This window comes from Arvicanthis niloticus, chromosome 18, assembly GCF_011762505.2.
Source record: "Arvicanthis niloticus isolate mArvNil1 chromosome 18, mArvNil1.pat.X, whole genome shotgun sequence".
NCBI lineage: Eukaryota > Metazoa > Chordata > Mammalia > Rodentia > Muridae > Arvicanthis > Arvicanthis niloticus.
This window is the reverse complement of record NC_047675.1, coordinates 48,199,093-48,220,164: the sequence shown is the minus strand read 5'-3', so window position 1 is coordinate 48,220,164 and position 21,072 is coordinate 48,199,093. Positions and strand designations below refer to the sequence as shown.

The 21,072-nt window shown below is 49.1% G+C and overlaps 1 protein-coding gene across 4 annotated transcripts in view; it reads right to left on the bottom strand.

Annotated features, from left to right (window-relative positions):
• Zc3h18 (zinc finger CCCH-type containing 18) overlaps positions 1-21,072 on the bottom strand; it is a 45,598-nt gene continuing 24,526 nt past the window's right edge. For all 4 annotated transcript variants that reach the window (XM_034522535.2, XM_076915992.1, XM_034522533.2 and 1 more), the window contains 15 exons: positions 19,539-19,687; positions 19,149-19,241; positions 18,312-18,469; positions 15,789-15,906; positions 14,203-14,471; positions 9,623-9,814; positions 8,722-8,847; positions 6,257-6,361; positions 5,830-5,973; positions 5,539-5,604; positions 4,057-4,217; positions 3,745-3,944; positions 3,245-3,338; positions 1,072-1,168; positions 1-842 (listed from right to left, as the gene is read on the bottom strand). In XM_034522535.2, coding sequence (XP_034378426.1) covers positions 644-842; positions 1,072-1,168; positions 3,245-3,338; positions 3,745-3,944; positions 4,057-4,217; positions 5,539-5,604; positions 5,830-5,973; positions 6,257-6,361; positions 8,722-8,847; positions 9,623-9,814; positions 14,203-14,471; positions 15,789-15,906; positions 18,312-18,469; positions 19,149-19,241; positions 19,539-19,687 — 2,171 coding nt within the window. In that variant the 3' untranslated portion in view covers positions 1-643. The remainder of the gene's footprint in view (positions 843-1,071; positions 1,169-3,244; positions 3,339-3,744; positions 3,945-4,056; positions 4,218-5,538; positions 5,605-5,829; positions 5,974-6,256; positions 6,362-8,721; positions 8,848-9,622; positions 9,815-14,202; positions 14,472-15,788; positions 15,907-18,311; positions 18,470-19,148; positions 19,242-19,538; positions 19,688-21,072) is intronic.

Here is a 21,072-nt window from a genome sequence, read left to right as displayed (position 1 = left end):
TGCTTATCAAAATATTTTATTTTAGGAGATCGCTCAAAAAAGACCCTCCACATTCGACAGACACCCCAACAATACCCTTGGCCTTTATTATTTTATTATTTTTTTTATCTTTTCTGTTTTTTTCCTTTTTAATCAACTAAAACAATTTGATGCTTAAAATAAAAGACAGGAAATGTTTCCCAATCAGACTTTAGGCAAGAATATATATATATATATACTTCTGATCCGGGGAGGGAGGGAGGGTAGGTGCCTGCAGGCCACGAAGTTCGGCTTTCCTGTCCTAGAGAGGAACCTGCTGAAAACTGCAGCCCAGGAGGCCACCTGGGAGAGGTGAGGACGGAGGCAGAGGGTGAGTCCAGCCCCTGCGTGCCTGAAGCTCTTAAGTTACACAGAGTTGGTGCTCCCTGCTCAGCACTGATCTGTCTGTCTGTCCATGTTCCGTCTGGTGGGAGGCTGGGACTCGGCGGCGTCTTCATCTTGTGTGTGGCTTCTTTTCCAGCTGAGAAACTTTTTTTTTTCTTTTTTAATTTTTAAAAAGAATCACAGCCAAAATAAGACATTGACTGGAAAAATCCAAAATGGCTGCGCTTACTCTATTTTTATAAAAACACTGAAGAGTCTACTCCAGGAGTGAGCCGGCCCATCACACCTTCCCGGGGATCTTGGCTCGCTTGCGAGCGATGGCATCCTCCACGGCCTTGAGCTGTTTAAGGAGTTCCTCTCTCCGTGACAATGTGCTGGCCTTCCCTGACTTAGTGCCTGCTGGGGCAGTGTCTGTGGCTTTGCCAGGCACGCTGGTGACCTTGCTGGAGCTCTTAGACTGGGGTGACAGTGGACGCTTCCTGTAGGATTGAGAAGGTGAGGCAGTGGTGACAAAGCCTAGCCTGAGGTAAGCATCCAGGGTTAGCCTGCAGCCCCTCCTACGCACCCCACTCTCTAGCCACCCTGAGACCCACTGGCCCTGTCTAGGGCTCTCTAACGAGGAGGGAAGTGCAGCTGCGCTCATGGAGGCTGTGGAGTTTAAGAGGAGTGAGTGGAGACTGCTCCTGTCGTGGACACAAGCAGACTTACCTGTCCGCTGGGGCAGCAGGAGCTTTGGCATTCTGGCCTCTCTGCCTCTCTGGTTTTGGGGAGCCCACTCTTCCACCTGACTTCCGGTCTCGAGAACCTGGCCAGCAAGGGGACAGAGTGAAACCACTGCTTTGTACCTGGGGCTATCAGAGAACTCTGGTCCAGTGTATCAAAGTGACCAAGTGTGGTTAGCTGTAATTTTAGCACTGGAGGCAGAGGAAGGAGGATCAGTTGAAAGTGATCCTTGGTTCATAGTGAGGTTAAATTCAGCCTGAGATACCATGAGGCCCTGCTCAAAAAGTCAGGGTCAAGACAGCTGGTACACTTCTTTTTATAAAGAACAAAACAGGAAAAGCCAGGGTGGAAGAGATGGCTCAGCAGTTAAGAGACTGGCTGCTCTTCCAGAGGTCCTGAGTTCAATTCCCAGCAACCACATGATGGCTCATGACTATCTGTAACTCCAGTTCCAAGGGGCCCGATACCCTCACACAGACAATGCATGCAGGCAAAACACTAATATACATTAAAATATTAATAAATAAATATTAAAGACAAAACAAATAAAACAGGCAAAAGGCAGGGCTACTTCAGAAAGCAGAGCCCAGGAAGCCATGATGCAGGGCCTGGAGCTGGATTCAGTCTCATAGAGTGCCCTCTCTAATGAGATCCTTCTCTCAGCACACAGGTCTGACAATGAAGAACAGTTTACAACTGAAGCCAACTCAAGAGTGGCGTGCTCTCCTCTGTCAGGTTTGGGGCTAGGCAGCAGAGAGAGGAGGGCGAGGCCTGAGCACGAGGAACCAGGCTCTGAGGAAAGAATTCCCTCTAGGATACAAACTCGGCCATAGACCCGGGAACCTGCCCGAAACGAGCCCCAGCGCCCCAGCAGCAGTCTCCTTTATGCCTGCTTCAGAGGGGAAATACTGGTTTTTGCTCTATCAAAGCAAACCAGGAGAATCCCCCATCTTTCTTGCTGGGCTTGAGATGGGGTGTCCTGGGAGATTTGGAGGGTCTCCAAGACTCTTTAAGTCTCCAAGGTTAAACAATGACTCAGAGCCACCATGCCTTCTCATGTGCTAATGACCCTAAGGTGTGCAGAGGCTCAGCTAGTCAACCTGGGGTGAGGCTTCACTGACTGATTGTTGGGTGTGCGGGCTGAGTTTTATGGCAACTTGACACAAACTAGAGTCATCTGACAGGAGGAAACCTCAACCAAGAAGATGCCTCCCTAAGATCTGGTTGTGGGTAAGCCCATGGGGCATTTACTTCATAAGTAATTGATGGAGGATGGCCCAGCCCTCTGTGGGTGGTGCTATCCCTAGGCAGGTGGTAGTGGGTGCTATAAGAAAGCAAGCTGAGCAAGCTAGGAAGCAGCACCATGCCACGGCCTCTGCATCAGCCCCATCCACTTCCATGACGAACAGTGGTGTGAAAGTGTAAGGCAAATAAAGCTTTTCCTCCCCGAGCCACTTTCAGTCTTGGTGTTTCACCATAGCAACAGTGACTGACTACACTGGGTGTTGCGCTTGACTACGAAGAGCAGATAGACGCACTCAAACTTGTTCGCTTGTCGCTCTTGACTTTGGTTTTCATGCTGTCTCACGTAGCCCAGGCTGGCTTGGAACTCTGCGTAGCTAAGGATGACCTTAAACTTCTAATCCTTTTGCCTCTCCAGTGCTAACGTTACAGATGTCCACGGCATACCATTAATGTGGTGCTGGGAACTAAACCCAGGGCTTTGGTGCAAGCCCTCTACTTCCTGGCCCGCTCACCCAGTTTTGGTTGTATCCTGGAAGACTGCTCAGTAACAAACTGTATTTGTGTCAATATGCAGACACTTGTTGTCTGTAACCCAGGACCGTGTGCTCTGCTCTGTCACTGAGTTCTAGTTAAAGTGAAGACGTAAAAGCTTTCCCATCATACACCTATAATCCTAGCACCTTAGAGGCGGAGGCAGGAAGACCCTGAGCTGGAGACCAGCCTGAGCAACACAGCAAGATACTGTCTAAAGCAAGGGCCAGCTCTAGCACTGCAGCACTCAAGACACACAGCGGAGCTCGCAGGTTCCTCCACAGTATTCAGAACAGACTGGCGCCAGGCCCTGCAGGTGGGCCTTTTGGCTTATGTGTGGCATCCACAGTATAACCTCAGGCACTCGATCTCGAAGGCTTACCTCGGTCTGGGGACAAATTAGCCTTCTTGGCGGGAGGGCTCTGCCGATCCTTGTCTGATGGCTCATAGCGCTTCCGGCTTCCTTTATCAGCCGCCTGAAACAGCACAGTGAGGGTGGTAGGGCCCAGATGGTTGTTAGCCAGGCAGAGGGTGGCGGTGTATCTGTTGTTACTGTCGAATGGCTCTTTGGTCCCATGAGCCTCCTCTCGGCAGAACCCCTGACCCTCCAAAGCAGTCCTGTGGCCCTTGCCACCATGTGATGGGGCCCTCTGTGCTGCATGAGGAAGGGCCTTGCAGGATCTCAACATGTCAGGCCTTGGCTCTTCCAGACATGTGCAGAGCTTTGAAGATGTCTGATGCTGGGGTGGGGTCGGGACCCAGGCTGGCCAGGCCGCAGGTACAGGCACATAGACCATGCTCATGGATGTGCGAGGTCCCTTGGGTCGAGTCCCCAGCACCCAGGCCCAGGTGCAGTAATGCAGGCCTGTCCCCTTGTCTCACCTTGTTCAGCAGGGTCAGCTTTATCTCCTTGTGGGCAACAAAGGAGCCCTGTTGGGGCTGCCCAGGGGCGGCCTGCTGAGGTGCTGCTGCCTGCTGGGAAGACTTCCCGCCTGCTGGAGCTTTGGAGGACTTGGGTGGCTGTGTGGATGGATCCCGTTTCCGCTTTTCCTCTCTCACTCCGTCTTCTTTCTTAGATTTCCCTATCAATGACAAACCTCAGTCATGGGTTCCTGTGTACGTGGACCATAAAGCAAAGTCTCTGTTGAAAGTTTACCCCGAAACCTGCACCCTAAGGGCACAGGCCCTGCCTACCTCTCTCCTTCTTGGACTGGGCAGGGGTGGGGGATCGAGAGCTGGCTGAGGACACAGGACTGGCCAGGTCTGCATACATGTCGTCTGAGTCCACACTGTGCACTGAGCTGCTACTTGAGGTGGCGCTGGACACTGAGGAAACGCTGCTCACACTCAGAGACCTAGACACACAAGCACAGCTGTGCACTCAGCCCCAGGGTGACTGAAAGATGACTGGGCTACAAGCTGACAGGAGGGTCTCCATGGCTTGTCTTTACCCAATTTCCACGTTTATGGAATGCACATGGACAGACTATGAAATCCCAGGGGACTTTCAGATGTGATGCACAGTGAAGGGACAGCTATGACTCTCTACTTCATTAACCTGGGTGATACTGCTGGGAAGGGAAATATGACTGAGCCCTATCCAACAGGGATAAAGACACAACTTGAAGCTAGTTGATGGTGCACAACAGCCACAATCCAGTCCTGGTAACGTGTGAAGCATAGGCAGACCTCTGTGCTTCGGGATAGCACTAGCACAGAAGGGGTGCTGGAGGTGTGAGGATCCCCTCTGGTTTCAGCTTCTTGGGAGTTCAAGCTCATCTGGGCAACACAGGGAAACTCCCAGTTCAAACCAAAACCAAGGGCCTGCAGCTCAGTGATAGATGCCTGAGCAGAATGCAAGGCTCTGGGTTTCCCCTTTAGTGTGACCACTAAGACACTTTCTACTCTCCATGGGACACGGGGGTGGGGTAGCATGGGGAGAGTAGATGGTGATACAGTTTTGATACAGCACAGAGCCATGAAATGTCTATCACAAACACCAACCAGCTTCTTCTAAGGGAATCAGGAGACAGAACAGAGACAGAAGACAGAACCAAGGGTTTTCTAGCTTTAAAAACAAACAGGCAGGGCGTGGTGGCACACACCTTTAATCCCCTCTAGAGCTTGGGAGGCAGAGGCAGGTGGATCTCCATGAGTTTCTGGCCAGCCTGTCTACAGAGCAGGTTTGGGCACAAAGAAACCCTGTCTCAAAGAGCCAACAAATAAAAATCCCATAGGTCTTTGAAAAAGTCTAGACTGCTAAAGCCTTGGACAAAAGCTAAGGCCCTGATGCCCAAGGAGAGGGAAAAACAGTCAAGCAGATTCCAAGAGCACCAAGCTGACTCTACCTTCTAACACTTTTCTGGTTTTCTTTAAGGGTTCTTCCTCCCAACTGTCTCAGGGCAGACTCCCTCCACTAGGGATCAGCAGGCCCAGAGAACACTCAGTCTAACCCGAGGAAAGGTGTGGGCAGAGAACCTGGGACTGGCCTCAGCTTTGTCCAGCTGGGGAGTAGTACCAGGCAGGGCCTCTTCCCTTAAAGGTTAGGTAGGTGCTCTTGTGTGAAGGGAGGCCATATTCACACTGGGCTGTGTTCTTGGATACTGAAGAGCCCCTCATACGGCCAGCCCACCTGGTGAGGGAAAAGGTCAACAGGGAGGAGGACAAGCAAGTGACCTGGATCGGGAGCTGGAGCCACTGTAGCTGCTGCCACTGCCGCTACCACTGCCGCTGAGCGTCCGCCTGCAACACAAGCAGCATAGTTCATCTCAGAGGCAGCCTCGCTGAGGCAGAGCCTTCCTGCACACCAGGCTGGCAATGTGCCTGTTCCAGGTTGGGCCTCTGCTCCTAGCTGCTTCCCTGGGGATGTACCCACCTCCCAGGTTCAAGTTTTCATCAACACTTATACCCGGCAGCACCAAGGACAGGAGAACTGGACCAGGACTGCCCTAAATCCACAATGCTCACCTCCTTGGGGGAGTCCTGGTTTGCCGTTCCTTTCTCCTGGCTTCTCGGAGATCTCCAGGTTTGGCAGGCTCAGGACCAGGAGCAGTAGTTTTGGTGGCCTGTGGTGGGGCTGGTGGCGGGGCTGGCTTCTTTATTGACTTCTCCCTGTGAGGCAGAGGCAGGGTCAAGGCAAGATAGGGCTAGGGTCCCTGCTCAATATACCCACATCTCAGTTCAGGCACAGCACATGACTGCCAAGGTCCCTTGCTACAGGGACCCAAGTCTAGGTACTGAGCCCGTGCCTCCGCCCACCTCCAGGGAGCCATATCTGCTGCCCTTGGAGGCTGCTCACTCTATTTCAAGGAAGGGAAGAGTGGAGGATGCTAGAAGCCCTGGAGACCCCACCGAGGTGGAGCACCACAGTGACCTGAGGGGGCTCAGGACTCACCCTGCTTTCCCGGGAGGCGGGGCCGGCTCCCCCTTGGTTCTGACTGGAGGTCTGTGTGGGGAAGGTGTGGGAGACGGGGACGGGGACGAGGAGAAGGACCGGGACCTGGGGAACAAAGAGAGTGTGAGGAAGAAGTCTGCTGCTTAGCAGATTCCCTGATTGGCCGGAGCTGGCACACCCCCTAGGAAATGGTCCTGATCCACAGAGAAAAGGTTCAGGCTCAGCTGCTTCATCATCTGATAGAACACACACTCAGGAGAAAACAGAAAAGGGTAGCATGCAGCCTCAGGAATGGGTGCTTGTATGCAGGAGAGGCCAAATGGCTGACTATGGCTTTGGCTAAGTGTGGAATCTGAGACACTAGAAGCTGGGGGAGGTGGCAGAGCTGGTAAAGGTCCCAAGCACTTGATCGGCAGGCACAGGCACAGCATAGAGGTAGGTCCCCAAGCAGTGACAGCACGACATAAGCAGGGGGTGTACAGCAGGGAGATTATGACCAGATGATTCCCACAGTGTCAGGTGTCAGCAGGGAGACAAGCATCCCAGAAAAGGGTGCTGGGTCCAGGTGGAGTTTCCAGGATGAAGTTATGACACTTCAGTCACGAGGATGAAACAGACTAGGCTGGCCTATGTTACCTACTCAAAAACCACCACATGGATGCCCATTACTGTGAGCTAGGTGGGGGCCAGCAATGTGTCAGGTTCCTGCAGTCCTCCATGCTTTCATGTTCAAAGGCAGATGCCTAGAACATCTAGCATTTACTCTCAAGGGCTCCCGTTTGCTGCCTCACCTCATGGGCAAGCACCACAGGGGTCCAGAAGACTGCAACCCAAGGGACCCTCCAAGCCTGTGGTAGCATGCCAGCCTCCTCTCCCTCAGCCTGTACTTCTTCAGCAAGCCCTCCTGAGTGCAGCTTTGGGAGGGGCTGCTACAGATGAACTTCAGGAAGGACAGCTGTAGAGCCCTAAGGCTAGGACTCCAGGTCTCCTTCCTCACTTCAGAGGAGGACACCCAGAACGACAGGGTCTCCAGGAAGACAGTACGTGCTCCAAGTGAGGCTAAGCTACTGAGAAAGGCATGTCTACTGTGGGAAAGACCGAGTCATTTATGTCAACGGTGAGACTTGAGACTATGATGAAGCTTCTGGGCAATAGGTGGGATGGGGCGTATTCTCATTGGGTTGATCTGTGTCCTGCCTACTGTGGGAGCCACTCAACTTCTTGCTTTCTGTGCTGCATTTACCAGGAAGGGCTCAGAAACGCATGGACTGTCACCTGGAGTCCATGGCTCCTGGCCCTCTTGCAGCTGCCTCCTTGACAAGGCCCTAACCTTAGAGCACAGGGTAGGCACGGAGTGTTTTTCCTGCTACCTTCTGCCACTATCATTAGCTGCTTGCCCCAAACAAAGATCACGTACACAACTTTCTCTCCACACAGAGTCCAACATCTCTAAAGGCCCCGTGTTCTCTACCTCTCCAGCCTCATAGTTTACAGTATGCTAAACAGCCTCCACACAGCCTGGTCCAGGCTACTTTCCCCCTTCTGTTGCCTGTCATTTTACAAGAGTTTCAATGTTCATGAAACAGACCCACATACAATTTACTCCACAGCCCACAGAAGCATTAGTGAGCATCACATGAGACAGCCTCAGTGACCTCAGCCCTCAGGAGGCACAGACAGGTGGGAGTTAGAGGCTAGCCTAGTCTAATACATAGGAATTTCCAGGCTAGCTAGGGCTATGTGAGACACTGTCCCCAAAGAGAAATTAAATCTCAAAATGTCCTTAAAGAAATAATGCCTAGTGATAATATGTCCCAAGGCAGTGGACTGCATGTCTTTCTGTGCACCAGTTAATGACCAGGATTGACACTTTAGCTTTAGTGAACACCATGCCAAAGTTTTGCCCCTTTTCAAGAGCTTCCTGTGATGGTGACAGCAGTGCAGGGAGGGCACACAATGGCGCATCAGTTCAGTTGAGGGATGATCCATCATCCATCGCTGAGCGCTGCCCCACTCCTCAAGCCAGCCTGACTGAGGTAAAGGGCACCTTCCACTGGCAGAGACACTAAGCCATCAAGTTTTTGTGGGGACAGGTCAGAATAAATGTGGAGTACCCTTATGTTTTCCAAGAATTTTGGCCTAAAGCTCTAAAAGTATCTATTTTCAATGGGGAAAACACAAGAAAAACTTGCATGACTCTCCTAGGGCTTTCTGGGATGATGGACACTGCATATTCATACCTGCCACTCAACAGAGACACCTCAGGTTCAGGTCCGAGGTCCAGCACCTGCAGTATATGGCACCTCAGTCCAAACTGCTCCTCAATGTACAGTTTACTGAAACCATTTTGGAAGCAGGCTCCTAGGAACCCTGCCATTTTTTGCAGATAGAGATGCGACCACTTGATCCACTCCAAACGCCTGTGATCACTGACCCTGCTAGGAAGTCAGCAGGCTGGGACTTACCTGGACCGGCTGCCTGAGAACGAGCTGTGTCTGGAGGAGCGGCTGGAATAGGAACTGTAGGAGGAGGATCGGGACCGGGACCGGGATGAGCCAGAGCCAGAGTAGGATGAAGACCGTGAAGATGACCTGTGGGCCAGTGGGCAGAGCAAAGGCAGTGAGAAGGTGGCCTTCACTCCTGCAGCACCGGAGTAAACACACTTTACTGCAGTGAGACAGCATGGCTCCATAGAGGACAAGCACATTCAAGGACAGAGATGACCATGAGACCTGCAGCCACACTGCAGTGCCATCACTGTCAATACATTGGGTGCACCGGGGTTAAGGGTGGTGGGGTTGGGGAGTAGGTAACCAGAGACAGTTTGAGTGCTGGACAAGCCAGACTGTGAGTTTTCAAGCTGACCCAGTGTTCCCACAACTGTGTTCCTGGATATGTCCAAACACACACACCTCAGATTCCTCCCAGACTCCATGTGGAGCTCCTTCCCCTCAGGTGCAGACACAGCTCTCAGCACCCAGCACGCACACTTGAGTTCAGAGTCACTAAGGGAAGTTCTCCGAGAGCTGAGTGACAGGTCAGCAGAGTGTGTAGCTCCTCTGTCAGCAACCCAGAGTCCTTTTCACAGGATCTGAGAGGCGTTCTCAGGGCCTCCCTGAGTAACCGTATGACTTCAGCAGCCAGCCAGCCAGCGTCTCTATACCATGTTAAGTCACCCATCCTACTTACTGTTGTAAGTTCTGGATCATGGAAAGTCTTACCACAATACTTGGTATTAATCCTACCCAATAACCCACTGATCCTTGAGTAGTGACCACACACACACACACACACACACACACACACACACAAAACTGGCAGCCAGTGAATGTCACCAAGCCGCCTGTCTTTACAGTCCCTCCATACCTGGAGGAATTGGAAGCAGAAGCTGATGAGGCAGAGGTTTTGCGCCGCCTTCGTGCCCGGCTTGGGGAGACCGACACACCAAGTTTCTTCTTGGGAGACTTGGATCGGCGCCAAGGGTCCTTCCACTCATCGGCTCGCTTCACCTGTGGCCCCACAGAGGCGGTCTCCTTCTTTGGTGGTTCAGCTTGACGGCTAGAATCACAGAGGAGCTCAATGCTTAGGCTGCCGCCCTTCCCCAGCAATGCTGCTGTGAGAAGAGACTGGGAAGCCAGGGCATTCAGTGACAGCTTATTTAAGACACCTGAAGAAAGAGTCTGACCAAAAGGAAACATGGCAAACCTACTCCACAGCTGAGCCCCTCCAGACATGTACTTAACGTTGATGCCATCTTCTCCTGGGAGGACTCCCATTTTCTCTTATGTATAATGATAAGTACTTTTTTTTGGTGGTGGTGGCACATACATGTCTTTAATCCCAGCACTTGGGAGGCAAAGGCAGGTGAGATCTTTGAGTCTATAGAGCAAGTTCGAGGACAGCAAGGACTACACAGAGAAACTCTGTCTCGAAAAAACAAACAACCACCAACCAACCAACCAAAAAAAGAGTAAGTACTTTTAGGGGAGTCATTACTTAATTCTATCTTCCTGACTGTACTGTCAGACAGGAATGGAGTCTGCCTGGTTCAAACACGCTTATTTCAGTGTTGGCACATAGTAGATATACAGTACTCATGAAATTAAAGCAACAAGAATCATGTTTTTAAACACCTGTTAACAAAGAAAAGTGAACAAGTCCATGCCTTAAGCCTTTTCTTTACACTTAACGAGTCTGGTTCAGCTGCAGCCCGAGCACGGCTTGATTAATGCCCAGAGAGAGAATGAGGATCCTAGGCTCGTTCCCTAACAGCACTGGCCTCAAGTGGTCAGGGAGGCTAGAGAAAGGGACAGAAGGCTGCATTACCATCGTGGAAACCAAAACCCTGCCTAGTTATACTTTCAGAACTTCTGTTTAGTCACCAGCCAGTGGCAGGTACCAGGACTTTTACCTGCTGAGGGGTACTGGGGAGCACAACACCCAGCGCTGAAGCTTAACCACAAGACATGGGAATCTGGCTTGTGCCACTGTTATCTCAGCCCTAAGCCCAGAAGCTAATGCCCCAGGTACACCAGGTGCTGCCTATAAAGAAATGCAGGAAGGAAGTGAGAACCTGACAGCCTAGCAGCTCCCTGACACTGGCCAATGGGTCATGGCTTTCATCTTTACACTTCCTAGATGTTCTCACTGTAAAAACTCAGGCTGGATAGGTGGGTGGGTAGAGAGGCAGCAGTTAAGAGCACAGGAAGTTCTAGTCCCTCACTGTGGCCCACAACTGTCTGTAACTGTGATTCTAGGGTCTTTGACACCCTTTTCTGGTTGCCACTGCCACTGTACATATATGGTACACACACACCCCCCCCACACACGCCCACGCACGCACAATACCATACACATAAAATAAAATACAATTAGAAAACAAAAGAAACAAAAAAACTAAGAAAAACAGACCCCAGGGTCACTAGCCTCTCTACTGGTCATCTGGCTAACAGAGCCTCTCCGCACGGGAAGAAAGCAGGAGGAACACCCTGGTAGTGGGGAGTTCCCTCTTCTCTAGATGCAGCTGATTCAGTATCCAATTCTCTCCTCAGGAAGAGCTCCTCACTACCTCTAGAGATGGACACTGGAGTCCACTGAGAACAGGCACTTTACTAGCAGGTGGAGGACAGTGCTGTGGATGGCCTCAAGCTTCTCAGCCCTGTAGTTTAAACAAGTATCTGAGGGCCGCCTTAAGGCTCTCCAGGGAGGAGGGCTGTCCACTATGTCCATGTGTGAAAGGGGAGCAGCACAGCACCTGAGGTTTCTTACTCCAGACAGCCAACTTTATTTAGATGTTATTTATCCCAGTGATGCTGAGGCTGGTGTTTGCTTTGTAGCGATGACCTAAGACTTCCTTTAAGAAGGGAACTGAGGGTCAAAGTGTAGCTCAAGGCAGAGTACTTCCCTAACATGTGCGGAGCATGAGTTTAATTGCCAAAGGGGAAAACAAAGATTGACATTTAAAAAGCTAAAGTATGTGGGTGAGTAACTTCCTAATATGCATGGTGTATTAGGAAGGATGGGAGTGGGGTCAGAGCTAGAAATAACCAAGGTCAAATGAGAGGTTATGTGGATGAAACCATGGGTAGCCAATGTAAGCCCCACATTTAGTGATAGGTATTTGGGAGGAATGACTGGATGAACCACCATTAAAGAATTCATTACCAAATTCATGGAGAAAAAGGTTCATAACATTTAGAGGGAAAAGCTGCAAGAGTGATGTGTCTACAAGTGCCAACAAGTCTGGCCATGGAGAGTACCTACGATCACCAAGCTCATGCATCAGGGTAGTAGCTTTTGAGCTGACAGGCTAACACCTCCCAGCTGGCACCTGAGGTGTCTTCTGAGTGGGGACAGTCTAGGGCTGGAGTCTGCAGAGCGACATAAGTTGTATCTTTGTTTCCTAAGACATCCTGAGAAAACTGCTGAATCCTCCTTTAGTGGGGAATAAAAACCCAGATATCCCATCAGACCTAGAAAGCCAGGCAGAACACAAAACCACAGGAGGCTACATCTCTCCATAGGTGCCCTCAAAGGTGTCACAGGTCCCACAGGTGCCCTCATAGGTGTGTGGTCTGTTTTAGGGCCTTAGTATGCAAAGGGTAGATGGAATGCAGGTCAGGAACAACAGCAGGTAACTGTTGGGCAAGGACAAATGTGCTATTTACAGATATTTCTGATGAGACAAACAAGGGCACAGGTGATCTGTGACCCTGACCGTCTGTGCAGCTGCAGCTGGCTCTTAACTTTCTCTAGCACAGTACCATATCCAAGGACTACTGGAGCCTCTACAGGGCAAAGGTCAGCTGTGCTGTCAGAGTCAATGCTGAGGCTGACAAGCATACAGGCAAGGGTCTCACAAGGAAGTGAGCTGCCGATGAACAAAGCAGCCACCTCACTCACCTGTCTGGGAACTCCAACTTGGACTGCTGTCAAGTTTGGGGTCAAAAAATAAAAAAGCAACTGATGGCGAGTTGCTTCTAAAATCAGGATGGTTAAACAAACATCTAACAAAGACAGGAAGAGGGAACTCACGTGGGGTCTCCCTACTACCTCAATTGGCCAACACCCAAGGAACACATGCTTTTGTTTATCTCCTAGGAGATGGCCCAGGTTCCCCAGGGTTGTCCCACTTGGCCACAGAGAATGCAGTGTGCCCTCGTTTCAGTGGGTGATACCCACTGTACCTCTTCATGCCCATACACCATGCACATTGGCTAAACCCCTCCAGGCTCAGTTCCCCAGGAGTGAAAGTCCTAGGTTTGCTCTGCTCTGCTTTGCCATTACTTCTTGTGATGTACCTTCTTCCCAAAGTCAGCACTTGCTGTCTGGTCCTCTCCACTAGCCCTACATGTATGAGACACAGCAGGGATGTATGTATTTCTTACTGCCACTTCTCCATCCCGTGTACTAAAGAACACAGAAGGCTAACACATGCCAATCTACTGAGACATCAACAAAACCCAGAGGCAAGAACATCTCTGTTAAGGCCAGCCTGGTCTACAAACCTAGTTCCAAGATGGCCATAGCCACATAGTAAGACACTATCTCAAAAGAAAAAAAACCCAAAACCCAACCCAACCCAACCAACCAAACACAGAAACAATACAAGAGCAAAGTCCTACCTGTGTGCTTCACTTAGCTCAAAGTACCGACCAACTGATCATCCCAGAAGGTCTGAGTTCAGTCCTGACCTGCAAGAGCTGAACTGGAGAAAGGCCTTCCCACAACCTACCACTTTGGTTCAGAATCAAAAAATGGTTTTTGACCATAGTCATGAGCCAGCAATCCCAGAAATACAGAACTGGTAACAAATGACAACAAAGGCAGCCCTAGATCCACGTGTTCTGGAATGGGTAGAAAGAAAAATAGCCCAGCACATGCCTGGAAACCAGCCGCTGGAAAATGGAGGCAGGAAGCTCAAGGCCACACTACACAGATAGAAAATGCTGTCCACAGTGCCTTTGGCTCCTCAGCTCACACCTGCGCTCTGTCCCAGTCACCGTGCTGAGAACAAGGAAGGGAGTTATCTTCCCTCCAGTGGCAGCACTATGGGCTGAAGGTCCAGGAAAAGTGAAGAAAGTGCCTTCTTTGGAAAGCGGTCTGTCGGACCATCAGTTAGGAGATAACCCAGCAGGTCCTCCCATACGTAACCCAAGACGAAGAGAAAATCCACATTCACACGCCAACATTCATAGCTACAACCGTCAAAAGTGCCCACAACACCCAGTGTCCACCAACACACACACACACACACACACACACACACGAACTAAGGCACAGTCATTGTGCTTTCTGCAAATACAATCTAAGAGGAAGAAGTCAGCTCCACACACGCATGTCCTACACAGGCAGGCTGCTTCAGGGAAGCAAGTGCTATTACCTAAAGGTCTTATGGAGAGGCCAAGGGCAAGACATGGTGACAGATGGGACTTAGGGCAGTCTACCTCGGTGGCTGTGGGGACCGGGGCTTCGGCTTCTCCTTGTCTTTCTCCCGGTCCTTGTCCCTGTCTCGGTCTCGGTGCTGCCGATCCTTCTCGTCTCGCTTGGCTCGCTCTCGCTCCCACTCCTCCTTCCTCCTCTGCCGCTCCTTGTCCCTCTCCCGCTCCCGTTCTCTCTCACGCTCTCTCTGCCTGCGCTCTCGCTCTCGGTCACGTTCTCGTTCCCGCTCGCGTTCTCGTTGTCTGTTCTCTCGCTCTCGTTCCCGCTCCCGTTCCTGGGTTAAAAAGCCAAATATAGACACTGAGTTACACACTATTTGGCAGAAGCAGAGAGAAAAAAGGGAGCAGGTAGGAGGATGCGCTCAGAAGGCCATTTTATTCCCAAGTATTTCCTTAAAATAAGTTAGCTGTGTCTAACGGCAACGGCCTACAACTAGGAGACTAAGGCAGGAGGATCTCAAATTCAAGGCAAGCCTGGGTCAGGTGACAGCCTTCTATAAGTCACTGATCAAGTCAATGTCCAGAGTCTTAGGTACTCGGGTTTAATTCCTAGTACCACAAACACAGACACACACACACATACAAAAATACATGTTAGAAAACATGCATACAAATTAAGAGTGAAGTTACCCCAACCAATAAATTCACTACTTTGCCAACACCAGCCTGGGTACAAGCCCATACCACAGGCCCTCCCATGAGTGACCCAGCTCATTCTTAGAATGGCTGTCCATGTAGGGAAGCCCCCACCACAGTGCTTCATGAATGTGTCTTGAAGAAAGAATGTATCTATCCCCTTACTGCAACTCCCCACTGCTGCCTTCTTTCCCTGCTTTAATACTCAGCATTAAAACCCAACTACATGGTCTCGGGAGACACCATGTAGGCTCCTGTGGCTTTCCTACCAGCTACTCACTAGACTGAACAGAGAACTCATACATATGGGCTCCTGGGGCCAGTACCTGTCTTCAGTGCTGTGACGGCTGATGAGTGGTATGTGAATCACAGCACATAATTACTCAAGGGGTCCCCAGAGGCCTTTCCTAGAGCAGACTTTCAAGGAGGCTGAGAAAGAAGACGGAACAGGCAGTCTGGAGCACTAGGTTCTTGGGAGTCTTTGCCTGACCAACATGGCAAGGCCAGTCAGAGGCATGTCCATAACCAGCAGACCAGATGGACAGGAACGCGGCTACAAGTGATGACAGTGCTCAGGTAACATACTCATGAGGGTAACAGTCTCCTGAAAACTGGCATTGACAATTTACCAGCAAAGCTAACCTTACAAAACCATGGCAAGAACAATGATTCCAAGAAAGACCACAGGACATCAGATGATCACAAACCTAGCCAGTGGCTGTCTGCACAACCAACCTGGGCTCAAATTCAGGACTGTGGCTAAATACATTTTGCTAACTGAGTAAGTTTACAGTAAATAGACCACAGAGGAGCTGACTACTGCTGGACGAGGAAGCACACACCACTAACTGTACGGCCGAGGCAGAAGGATTACGAATTTGAGGCTAGCCTAATAAGGTACACAGTTAGACCCCGTCTAAGGAAAGAGGAAAGTTTCCACATGTGATCATACTTACGCGATAGTTATGATACGGCTCTGCTTCTGTATATTGCACCCTGAAATTCTCGTACTGTCCACCACGCCAAAAACGCTCTATCTCATAGTCATAATAAGGGTCTGCATAAGGCTCAAGTCTGAAAAGAGAGCCAGAAAGAAGGAAATCATATCATTTAAGAATGCTACAGCACAAACGCTCCATAAAAACAAGCCAACAGAATCCAACCCCACACGATGAAAATACACCATGACCTAGTGGTGTCTGCAGCACAAGGCTGTCAGCAATAGGACACCCTATTGCAGCACAGATCAGTCAATTTGGGGGAGGGGGGGGGGGAGAAGCCCTGGGATTTTCCACAGGTGAAGACAAAGACAAACCTTCTGTATCCATTTCTACAGAAAATACTCAACAAAATAGGAATTGGTATTTTTTCAATGAGATAGAAACATATTCTTAAACATTTGCTGCAGATGATTCAAGTTTGGTCCCAGAAAACCATCAATAATTCCACAAAGCTGTCCTCAGACTCCAACACCAAACATTATGTGCACGTGCACAGACAAAACAGTAACAACAGCAACAGCACTTTTAACGCCAAAGCTGGAAAGAAGTGCCGAGGACCTCTCTGAGTTAGGACACAGCAGGACCCATCCCCACATGATAGTGTGCAGTACTGACAGCAAGTCTAGCAGGAGGAGCCCAGAGAGGTAGGAACACACAGAAACTGTCTCCATCTGCCACCCAGTGACACTACATCTAAATGGCCCGTGACAGAGCCAATTCACACAGCCCACTCAGCCACCTCAGTAAGGCAGGACAAAAGGCTAACATGGGAGCCTAGCTCCTCACTCACAGACAGACAGCTAGTGTGGAGGCATGGAGCCACTGGCAGCAGCAGAAGGAAGGTGCCTGGGAATGACACATATCCACCCTGAATGTCACAAAGCAACAACTAAGTGAGAAGACGTGGCAGAGCACTCCTTAGAACCACGCTGGCTCATCTTGCATGGTTCATCAGCATACCCTAGTAAAATCCAGTGAAAATACTCATGGGCTAGACAGATATGCTGACAGCCTGGTCTATGTCAGAAAGAAGCCCAGCCAAGGAAACTTCACAAGGAAGAAGGCAATCTCTGAAGCTTGACAGCAGCCAAAAGAGCTGCAAGGAAGCACAATTATATGTGCTTCATGTAGTGCAGAGAGAAAGCAGGCCCAGGAAGACACTCTAGGGTGGAACCTTTCCATGTCCCCCGGAACAATGAGGATACCACACTACTCACACCTGGAAATCATGCCACTATGCTGGGGAGAAAGTTTATAAACAAAGGGAGATGTGTAATTAACTAAAAGAGTAATTGTAGCAATAACTAAAGTCACCAAAATGTATAAGCTGCTTATTTTTGGAATTCTCATTTAGTCTTTCTGAACCTGGTAACCCAAACCACAGACTAAAAAGCTTGTGCCATACAGCAAATTGATCTTTTTACCCTCTTAGTTGATTCCTATCTGGGCAGGCATGGCTTCAGCACCTGTCCTACCCAGTGCAGAGCTCCAGGGCAGCCTATTTTGTGTGTGTGTCCGTCCGTGTATCTGAGGTGTGTGTCTGGGGGTGGAGGGTGGCAGGAGACCAGGCAGTGATGCCAGAGCACAGCTACTTGTTCTGTCTTTTCATACTTTGTACCACCAAGTAGCCAGGAATGACAGAGATAAGAACCGCAGACAAGAGTTTTACAAGAGTAGGATAGTGATTCAACTGGCTCACAGCATCCCCATGTTCCTAAGCCCATACCTTGCACCCTCAGCAGGCAGAAATGTGGGCCCCTCATCTTCCCAAGGTTAGGAGCCCTTGATGAAGTAGCACAGAAGGAGCACCTTCAAGGCCACACTGTTCCCCTGATCTGGCATTAGTCCTCCATACAACTCCTCTATTGAGGATTTTTTGTTTCTTTTTTTGAGACAGGGTTTCTTTCCTTTGTATGGCCCTGGCTGTCCTGGACTGCTCTCTGTACACTAGGCTGGCCTCAAAATCAGATCCATCTGCCTCTGCCTCCCTAGTGCTAGGATTAAAGGTGTGTGCCACCACTCCTAGCTCTATTGAGATCTTTTAAAAGACCAGCATTAAGTGTCTGAGAAAGGGAATGAACAGATGCCTCGGTGGCTAAGAGCACTTGCTTGCTGCTCTTCGAGAGATCACAGTTTAGTGATCAGTTCCTGTGCTGGGCAGCTCAAACAGCCAGAAACTCCAGCTCTAGATCCAATGGCCTCTTCTGGCCTCCATGGATACATACACATATAATATAAATCTTTTTTTACAAAAAAAGTCATTCCCCAAGTAGCTGAGGAAGAGGTGAGGAGACAAAGGTTCAGACTCAGTGCCAAGCCTGTGGGAACTTTAGGTGTGTACCTCAGAGGCAGCCTTCCAGTATGGAACTAAAGAGTCTGTTCCACAAAATCCAGAGTATAAAGATAGTGCCCTGGGGACTTGCATTGGCTACTCCTGACAGGGCATGAATGGGGCAGGGCAAGCAGAGGCTTCCTTACGTTGTGTCTCTGACATCTCTTGGGACCCGAGAATTCCAATCTCGGAAGACTTCATTTTCTTTGTCAAATTCCCGGTCGTCTTCACCAATGGTTACTGTGAACCTTTTTTCTTCAAAGTCCGGCTCCTGCTCTTTCCGAATGGTTGCTTTTTTTAAAACCTAGCACCAAAGACAGAAAAGACATCAGTGTGAAATAAGAGCCTCCAAAGCCACTGGAAGGAACACAGAGAACCTGAGACCTGCAGCAAAGGGCGTAGCAAATACAGGACTCAGTCTTCTCCTGCAGGTCTCAGAGGACGGTCTGCACTCACTGGTCTACTGTGATTCATTTGCACAAGAGAGCATCCAGAAAAGACATCAGTAAAAAATAAAAGGCCTTTATTTCAATCTCCCTGAAGAGAAAACTTGGGCACTGAGGAAACAAGGCTGGGTGTCAATAGACAGGGGTGCAAGTGGGATACTGGGGCCACAGTGGGCAGGCAAAGGGTGTCCTGAGAGAACGAGCAAGAACAGACACTGGATGTGGGGACAAGGAGTAGCTCCCACTGAATGGTGGGGACTGTCTCACTGCCTGGGGTGGTGGCCAGAAACACTTAAATATGTTAAGTCTGCATCCACGAAGGGTCTCTCTGGCCTACTGAGATTTGCCTGAGACTGGGCCTGACATGGCTAAATATTATTCCTCATTCTTCTTAAAGAAGCCCAGAAATGTTCTCATGGCTTCTGAGGCTTCACTGAGTCTCCACACTCTCTCTGGATCAAAGCCATGGCAGTTTTATTGGGTCCACTAGAGGTGCCACCACTGTGCTTTTCCTCCCAGAGCATACTCAATCCTTACCTCTTTTGCATGTCTGAGTCCACGTTCCCAGGCACTCTCTGTTGGGGGTTCCGGAGGGGGTGGAGGCAAAATTTCATCAACTACTGGCCCACCCTATTAAAAAATGAGAAGGAAATATTGAGGAAATACTTAAAAACCTATTAAGAAATGGGGCAAAACACTTAACAACTAAGCCAGCTAGCTGCATACAACTGGCTGTCCTGCCCAACCATCATGTGCTCTAGCACGTAAGGCTACTTCTACCCGAGCACAAGAAGCCCTCAACAGGTGCTCCTTGGCTCTCAGGTACAGGATGGCATCTCCATAGGGAACACTAGTTTGTCTTCAGCCCAAGATCCAGACAAAGCTCAGATATCCCATCTGGTGGTCACTAAAAAGGATCTCACGCACCCAAGGGTTGGCAGGCATCAGTGGGTGAGGTCCAAGAGGCGGGGCACCGTTGGGTGGAAAAGGTTCCGCTTTGGTGATGAGGGAGTAGTTGCCCTTGTCATTCACTCCAGGGTGTATAAACCTACAGTTCATTCCCCATGTGCAATTTCCTAGGAAAACAAAAGTCCAGTGAGAAAGGATACCAACTAACCCAACTGTAGGACAGCAGTAGCTGGGGTGTGTAGCACAACACTTACTGACATCTTGGGAAGTAGCCATCAACCTGCTCCTGCCCACATAGGTCACTGGACCTCTGCCCAGACTCCTAGGGCCTATTTATAGTCATTCTGCAGGTTCTATATCTGTGGATTCACCACCACAGATCAAAAATATTCTTTGTGTCATACTGAACGTGTAGAGGCATTTTGTGTCTCTACTCCTTAAACAATAGAGTATAAAAAGCACTTTTTTATGCTGTGTTCCAGGTTGTAAAAGCACTTAGAGAGGATTTGCATTACAGGAGGGTATGTGCTACAACATCTTTTAATGGGGACTTGGATGTCCTCAGATTTGCATACCACAGGACTACTGGGCACATCAACTGTCTGAGCACCAATGAAAGCAGAGAAGCCGCCAGGCAGTGGTGGCACACGCCTTTAATCCCAGCACTTGGGAGGCAGAGGCAGGCGGATTTCTGAGTTCGAGGACAGCCAGGGCTACACAGAGAAACCCTGTCTTGAAAAACCAAAAAGAAAAACACCAAAAAACAAAACAAAACAAAAAAAAAAAACAAAAAAAAAAAAAAAAAAAAAAAAAAAAAGAAAAGAAAAAAAGAAAAAAAAGAAAGAAAAAAGAAAAAAAAGAAGCCAGAGAATTATTTCTGCTCCTTAAATGCATGATATTAAGCTATTTTAATTTATCAAATCAACCAAACTACAATTTTATACTTTGCTCGTAATCAGTGAAGCTTAGGATTACTGAGGGGAGCTATTCCAGTTTGCAATGCTTTTGTCTCACACATATAAACTTAAGTAATTTAAAACTATATTGAGTTTGAAACAGATATTCCAGTTGAACATTTTTGCTAACAAATCATGTTTTCCTTTATGGAGTAAGAAATAATCACTTAGTACTTAGGAAAAAGCCAAGTTTCATCTTAAAATATCATGACTACTTAAGCCTATGTTAAAACCAACTCAACACAAAGTAACGGCGTACTAATATAAATAAAGCACAGAATATACTCAAAATTGTTTCTCAACTACAAAAGTGACAAAATGATTGTTTTCATTCTTAAAAGTATTTAAGGCTTTACATGGAAGTTAAATGAGGTTGTACTTTGAGCCCTGGAACATGACTAATGTAGGAGGAATCTGAAGACAGATGCAAACACCATCCATTTCTTTAACTCTCCATATGCACACACTTCTCAACCTTGTTTCCATAATTAAAATGTAACAGAAGCTCATTAGAGAAAGTCACAAAGTATTAAAACGTATCAAGTATATGATTATATACTATTATATATATTATACCTAAATAAGCACCCAGTTAG